General features: G+C 40.9%; 1 protein-coding gene across 1 annotated transcript; it reads left to right on the plus strand.

Moving 5' to 3' along the window:
• The first annotated feature begins 1,488 nt into the window (after nucleotides 1-1,488).
• chic1 (cysteine-rich hydrophobic domain 1) lies at nucleotides 1,489-7,377 on the plus strand. Its single transcript, XM_063495422.1, has 6 exons — nucleotides 1,489-1,642; nucleotides 3,073-3,127; nucleotides 4,067-4,222; nucleotides 4,604-4,660; nucleotides 5,100-5,159; nucleotides 5,966-7,377. Exons 1-6 carry the CDS (start codon nucleotides 1,497-1,499, stop codon nucleotides 6,014-6,016), a joined length of 525 nt encoding a protein of 174 aa, XP_063351492.1. The 5' UTR covers nucleotides 1,489-1,496; the 3' UTR covers nucleotides 6,017-7,377.
• The last annotated feature ends 435 nt before the right edge of the window (nucleotides 7,378-7,812 follow it).

A 7,812-nucleotide genomic window follows, 5' to 3' on the forward strand; every position in this document is an offset into this window, starting at 1 on the left:
AACAGCTCGCCCTGAGGACGATCTCACATAAGTGGGCACTCACAGGACACTTGACAGGAAGCCAGAGGATCTGAACCCAAGTCCTGAAGCACAAAGCTGCGGATAAACGGCTGCTTTAAAGCAAGGAAACGCTGGAGGCTCTTCAAATCTTAGTTTTTATAGAATAGTTTTAACGAAATGGGGGGAGAAAATCGAAGTATTTTTAAACTGTTTTAAAACGTTTGTGAGTTAATAAGATATAAATAGCCTATCTTTTTTTGTATTTGGTATGACGTGCATGTGTTTGTGGATAACGTGAGAAATCAGGGACATGCCATTGAAGTATTACACTGGACCTCATGAAGCTAAATCTAACTGGACAAATCGTTTACGCTTTCAAGCACAGTTTTGTGAATCAATCAAACAGATGGTACGGGTAGAGAGGTCGTCTAATGGCAACTTTGAAAATGTAAATAAAAGGTGTTTTGCAGTAGATCTGTCAATTTCTTTATTTCTGAATTGTTGTGCATCTGGGATTCACAGAATAAAAACCTAACCAACTACCCGCAGGCCTGTTCACTGGTATATTAACCAGGGAAGAATCATCTCAGCATGGCCTTTTAATTTAACTGCAAGAAGTTCTAAAAAGCCAGGGACATCATCCGTGAGGCTTTTTTCCCCTTTGATGCATAATTTTGTGTCATTTCAATGCATCTACTTTTAATTTGGAATTTAAAAAGATTTGACAAGTGTAAACATGAAGAGAGTTTGAGTGGCCTACATGCAAAGCTTGGCCTTTCAGTATGTGGCTAAAAGAATACATGTAAATGTATACAAAAGCATCAGATACAAAAGAGTTAAATGGGATTTTTAATTTCCTGATCCATTTGGACCGGTTCACATTGTAGATTTAAGCCTATGTTAGGGTGCAGTTTCATTTGTCTGGAAAAGGTCAGCAAAGCAGGTTATTGTCATTTAAAGTGAGTAGTTCAAGCCTCTGTAGCTGACATGTTGCTTATTACGGGGTGTTCCTGACGTTGACCCTCTGCATATGTCTGAAATGAGGAAGTTCATTGATTGTCCCCGAATATGAAACTTTTATTCTGACATTTTCTCCCATTGGAAAAATACATCTCGAGACGGGCCAAGGCACAGAATACATACAAGAACAACAGCAAGTGGGGAAAAAAGAAAAAAAAATAGAACTGGGGAATATTGGGGATATGTGAATTATCTATACTTCATTAATGATCAAATTGGGGATGGGACAAAAATTAACAGCTAATAATAAGAGTAATAACAATAATCCCCATCCTCCTATGTATACACTCATACACACACCTGCACATACACACATATTACCGTGGATTATTAAATACATGTATTTTTCCGGTCTAATACCAGGCCTGGTCCTTCAGGACTCAGCTGGGCGATGGTTTCTTCTCCTCCATGCACACGCTGTGGCTCTCTCGCGCGCGTGGCCTCGTGCGTCCGTGCGCGGCCCCGCCGGAGACGTCATGAGCGTCCTACTACCCAACATGGCGGACTTTGATACCATTTATGAGTTAGAAGACGAAGAGGATGAGCACGTAGTGAGCGAGGAGCACTTGCCCAGATACTGTCCGGAGCCCGTGGTTATGCGAGGGGCCGGGCACATCACGGTGTAAGTGGAGCCACGTTTGTGCTTTCTTTCTGTTTCGGTGTCGCCTGTTTAGCTGAGGCTAGCCTGCGAGCTAACGGAAATCAAAACAGTTAGCCATATGTTTGGGCGAGGGTATAGCTGTTTCCCCGTAAACCCACGTTAACGACTTTATGTCAGCATGGCAACCTAAAACTTGGCAGGCGCAGCCGTTGTTAACGTTAGTCAAGTTTACGTGAGATGCTCTTTTAGCTACAAGTCCTCATCCTTGTGTTTTGACTCACATTACATTACCTGTCGTGGGCTAATTCGCAATGGTTACTGTAGGTTTCACAATTGCTTGTCCCTTAACTGCCTATATATGATGGAGACCTTTGCACTTTATCATGTTGATTAATGGGGGATATAGCCTGAGGCACGTCCAACCTTCAGAGGGACTTACTAAGATGGTGTTTGTCACTGTCATCGCTATCAGATCCACCCTTCATCTTCATCCTTCACCTTATGAGCTGATGCCGAGGCCAAGCTGGAAGCTTTCTTCAACCAGGCCTAAATTTGAAAACATAATCAGCTGTTTGGAAGGGTGCTGTTGCTGCTAGAAGATTGCTGCACCCTGCTGAGTTTATTCTGCAGAACTTTTTCAAACTCAAATAGTCATTCTCGGGTGCTGATAAGGCTGTTATCAGAGTTTTAGGGATAAGTTCTGATTGTATGCCAAATATCAAGTTAGTACAAGGACTTGTTGACAGTTATTTAATCAATGGACTAGCAATCATGCAGAATCCCATGGATGTGGCTCTTTCATCCTTCTTTACATCAAGAAATAAAGTAACCTCCAAGTGAAGCCGCACCGATTCTCAATTATTAATGTTTAAAATAGCAGTTTGGCTGATTCCAGTGGTGACAATCTGATTCAGATATTCCATCTTTTTGAGCCAGGGAGAGAATTAATGAAATCCTTGTCTTAACAAGGGTTACTTTATCCACTGCAGAACAGATCAATATAAAAATACCCACAACTGATGAATGCCATCTTATTACCCTGTTGTGCAGTGTTAGTCAACATGTGTATGTGGTGACGTATAAGTGCATTCCTATCCAAAGAGTTTTAAAAACAGTAGATAAAATTAATTCTTTTGTTTAAGCCTGTCATGAGACACTGAGACAAAAGTCAAGACTGTCTTTAACCCATGTGAGTGCAGCATGATCTCTCTACAGTGGGCCTATACACCATACAGAAAAAGGAAAAAGTCTTTGCTGGCATTCTCTTTAGTTTAATATTGTCCTTTTTTTCTGTCATGCAGTTATAATTAAAATAGGTAAATGTTGTTAAATAAGGAGCAGCTAATATATTTTAGCTTTAGATTAATTTTTATTGTTATTGAGTGTTTGTTTTTGACATGTCTGCTCTGTTCTTTTTTTTTTGTTTTGTTTTGTTTTGTTTTTTTTTTCAGGTTTGGACTGAGCAACAGATTTGACACAGAATTTCCCTCTGTTCTCACGGGAAAGGTACAGTTGCTTTTTAAGTTTTTCTTGCACTTCAGTCTTGCAGACTGCTTTCTGTTCAAATCCAAGTGGGAAGAATTGAGCAATTAAAGCTGCAGTGATTCCTTTGTTCTTTTGGGCTTTTTACAGCCCTAACTTCCCCAGTCCTCCCCATTCAGCCTTCCGTGAGGGGTTTTGATCTGATGGAAATTCATTATAAGTAGCGTACCACACTGCATAGAAAAGGAGCTGCTGTCCAACTCTGTAAATGAGTAAGCTGGCTATGGTGCTCAGTTGGCGCCCAGTGTTTTGGAGGGTCCAGCACCAGGTGATAAAATAATGAAATGAAGACTCTGCTGTAGACAAGAAAGGAAAGCTTCCTGGGTCGGACGCAGAAACACAAAAAGGCTGCAGGGGTAAGAGCAGGCCGAGGGAAGTGTGGGGCAATAAAAAGTACCTTCGGTATTGTGACCCAGGGTGACATGTGATGGATGAGGTCACAATTATGATGATTGAAGGGTGCAGATCAGGCCCTGCTGGGCTTTATTCTGTGGTCTTTGGCTGTTTGCAAAGAGACCTTTGCATCCTGTCATAAAAGATTACGACCCCTGTTTTATGGCGTACAGGCTCAGAGAGGAATGAGCATCCATTCAAGTTGTTTGGCCGGTGCTGCCACAGGCACTGAGCTTATCTCTCCTTTGAGTCCCTCCTTGCCTTGAACAGTCCAAAGCCTGGTTAGCAAGTTGGGGGAATGTATTTAGATCTCATCTCTGGACAACATCTGCAAATATCTACCTGTTTGGTTTTCTAAAGCTCTTTGATCCTTGTACACAGGTTTCTTTTGTGCATTGAGAAATCTTTTCAAGTCAACATGACCAAGAAACAATTGAATTATCCAACTTCCTCGTTTTCTGAGAAGTTCCCATGTTCATTTCACTACGTGTCCTGTCCCTTTTTCTTTAGGTAGCACCAGAGGAATTCAAAACCAGCATCAGCAGGGTGAATGCTTGTTTGAAGAAGAACTTACCTGTGAATGTGAAGTGGCTTCTTTGTGGCTGCCTGTGTTGTTGCTGTACAGTAGGCTGCAGCCTATGGCCCGTTATCTGCCTCAACAAGAGAGTAAGTCTCAAATCTCCCGTGACACGAGTTGGACAGTTTAACTCTCCCTTACATCAGTGCTGATTACTCAGGGGCTGTTATAGCAATTGGTCTAAGTGTAGAGGGTAATAACAACTTGCGTTCAATTGGTGGCTCTGTGTAGAAATGATGCATTGCATGGCGTTGCTTCTCTCTTGCTCAGCTCAAGGGTGGTATTACCACTCGAGAGTTGCTGACAACAGAGTGAAAATTACTAGCTGGTAAATTGGGAGTTCAGTCCATAAATCCTAACACCGTGGCTGTTAACTGTTACCTGTTCACGTGTTAAACTGAGTAATGTGTATTTTTGTTTAAATTAACGGGCATGCCCTTTTTTTTCCCCTCTGTGGTCTGTTCCCGAAGACGAGGCGGTCTATTCAGAAGCTGTTAGAGTGGGAAAATAACCGACTATACCATAAGGTAAGGAAGATGGCTACATTGCACCTGAGTAAAAGTGCTTAATTGGTCTGTGTCAGTGTGTGTAAGATGAGTATCATCGTGATGGATAATCATCATTAATCTGTTGTGTAAGTTTTAACCCGCCAGTCAGATCTGGTGCAATCTGGTACGCAGTGCCTGAAAGGACCGTGAGGTCAGCAGTAAAAGTCCATGTTAATTTTGTTTTGTCTCGCAGCAACAAATTACAGCTAGTAGCCGTGCAAAGGTATAAAGGAAGCTCTTCAGGGTGTCTGGCCACAGTTTGACCCCAGCGAGACCAGACAGTCCTTCTCTCAAATTCCCCTGACACTGAAGAGAAGATTTCCTTTGTTTGTGCATTTGTGTGTGCGTCTTTGTGTCTGTTTGAGAGTGAGGGAGATGTCCATTCATTGTATCTGTGTCTTTTTTTTTCTTTCATCAGCTGGGGCTGCACTGGAAGCTCAGTAAAAGAAAATGTGAAAGCAGTAATATGATGGAATATGTAAGTAGGCATGGATTTGTCAACTATACCCTTTACTGATTAATCTGCAGATCATTTTTAGCTGCTCAATTGTTTGTCGGTAAAATAGATGAATAAAAAAACAGTCCAGGAAACAAGGATGAGCAGTTTCTATGACAAAGGACCAAAAAGGGAAGTGAAATGTTATATAAATATATAAGTGTTATTTGCAGATTATTTAATAATGCCTCATTTTCTAGTGCTTTGCTAGAATGAGCTGATATTTAATTGTGAATTTGTAGAAACCTTTCAAAATAAAAAAGAAAGTTTGTACTTAATAAATGAGGAATTAGTTGGTTTTTAGTACCACCTTTCCAGCTCCAACTAAATCTAAATGTAAAAGTCAGCAAAACAAGAAAAATATATGATATTTAAAGTCTGTCTGTTTATGTAGTAACTTGGCTTAATTAAATGCAGCCAAATACATTCATTGTGTTATAAATCCTCCCTTCATGAAGGTTGTAATGTGTAGTTACTGTTGAAACAGTTTTAGAGAGGCGGTGTGTGTTGTTTGTGGTGCTGCTGGTCGTCATTGCTTTGACAGGTTTTTTTTTCCTATTTAACCAACCCCCGCTGATTTAAATGATTTGCTAGGCCGCATGTATGCGAGTGATCCCGGAGCTGATTTTCAGAGAAATCCAGAGAAACTCAAATCTCTTACTTAAACTGTTGAGAACTTTGTTTTTGTCTGTGTAATAAAGAGATTAGTTCAGTAACTAGTAATGTTTCTGCTCTGGTGAACACAGTTGGATTTTAACCTTGCGAAATTGTGTTTTTCCTCTCTTCAGGTGATTCTTATAGAATTCCTACCCAAATATCCTATATTCCGACCAGACTGACGAGGCCGTTGCCAGACTGGATGAGTGGCCCTTGAATCTTATCCTTAGTGCCTTGTATATACAGTATGTTGGAAAAAAGGGTCTGCGCCGCTGTGTCTCGTGACGACCCTGTAAATCTCCCAGTACCTTGTACATTAGAATTTGCAACACTGTCACTTTGCTTTAGAGCAGATTTTGCACATTTTCCCGACAGAACTACACATGTTCCCTTTGTTGCACTCTGATGTGTTTTTGTTACATGTGAGAAAAAACAAAACAAGTGATACTCTCAAAAAGTGCATTTACCCCAAAGAACCATCAGCCTGTATCCCATCTATTAAATCACTAATCCCTCGCAAAGAATGTGATGCCTCCACCTTCCGTAACTATCCTTGCCTTATGTATGATTTAAAAAAAATAAAAACTACATGTAACAGGAGGAGGAAGGCTTTGGGTAATTCAACAAGTCTGTAGGCTCAGATGCTGTTTGTTGGGTTTCCCCTCTTTTAATCCAGTTCTTTGCAGGTAGATGGGATGGTTGAGATTGCCTAACGTACAGTGTACGTCATCACCCCGTGTTTTGTCCTTACAAGAACCCTCTGTACATGGGAACTAGCTAGTAAGAACTTGACCTGTAAATACCATGTTAGAATAAGCTGTACAGTGGTATACCATTGTTTACATAAAGTTACTTAGCTCTTTAGTTTTTTTTGCCAATATATTGCTGTACAATAGTTTTGATTATGAAAGATGTCTACGTACCTTTCTAGTTTATATGGACCTGTTTACCTTGTAAGCCATATAGTGACTATGTACCTGATGCCAGAGTTGGGACTGATTGTTGCACATGAAGTTCAGGATTTCAGACTGGAGTGGATCCTGAGTTTTCTTCCGGTGACAACAGCAGTGCACGTTACCATGCGGTTTTTGCCAATTAAGATGACATTCAGTGATTCGTCATCCGTTAAAGATGGAGATGATTGGAAGATTTGAATTTGAACTCTGCACTTCCACTCATTTCTCTCCCACCCCGCTAACTTTGTATTAATTTTGTAGTTTTGTACTCTTCCCTGTGCTGTGTTTGGTCCTCCTGAAGTGTTAGGAAGCACATGCTTCTACAGATCCTGATGTGTTGAGCTGATGGTTCCTTTGTTTCACTCATCCTTTCAAGTGTTGGTTTTGTTTTCCAGAATCTTAGTCAAAAGATTGCTGCATTGCATTGTATTAGAGTGCCTCTGGTATAGTTGAAAACCACGGAGAAGTGCAGGTTGAAATCTGTTCTCCTGTACAAAGGAGAGTTTACTGCTCCCAGTATTGTCCGTTACATTTTGTTTTGTAAGTGTTTATCATGGTGACCTAATCCCAATGGAGAGAAAATAAATTGTCAATTTTGAATTTAATTTGTTGCCACTTCCTTCTTTTTTTCTGCTTATGAAACCTGTTGTGTGTCATGTTGGTAAAAGCAGGTTGTGACTGACCTTGGCTGATGCACTTTGACCACAGCCTGCTGCCCCGCGATGAAAAATGTGGCTGTTTGTCATGTTTAACAAGGTGCTGAATCGTTAACTTTAACAAGACAGCCTGCAATTACTCAACATATATACAACTCAGGAATGCTGTTACCATAACCTACTGCTGCTTCCTAATGTCACGGACCAGCAGGCAGCAAGTCGAACATACAGTTTCTACTGTACCTGACCACAACAAGTACTGTAGTGGTGGGCTTCACTTTGGGGTGGAGGGTTTTATGGTCCTCTGTGCTTTTTGTTTTCACATTCACAGCCTCTCCTGGTTTAGCTTGAGGAAGTGTTCAGTAA

This window comes from Pelmatolapia mariae, linkage group LG2 (assembly GCF_036321145.2).
Source record: "Pelmatolapia mariae isolate MD_Pm_ZW linkage group LG2, Pm_UMD_F_2, whole genome shotgun sequence".
In the NCBI taxonomy this organism is placed as follows: domain Eukaryota; kingdom Metazoa; phylum Chordata; class Actinopteri; order Cichliformes; family Cichlidae; genus Pelmatolapia; species Pelmatolapia mariae.

Coding starts and splice junctions, on each gene's coding strand:
- chic1 (XM_063495422.1), top strand. CDS start 1,497: ATGAGCGTCCTACTACCCAACATGGCGGACTTTGATACCATTTATGAG. Junction 1,643..3,072: donor GGGGCCGGGCACATCACGGT/GTAAGTGGAGCC, acceptor TTTTTTTTTCAG/GTTTGGACTGAGCAACAGAT. Junction 4,661..5,099: donor ATAACCGACTATACCATAAG/GTAAGGAAGATG, acceptor TTCTTTCATCAG/CTGGGGCTGCACTGGAAGCT.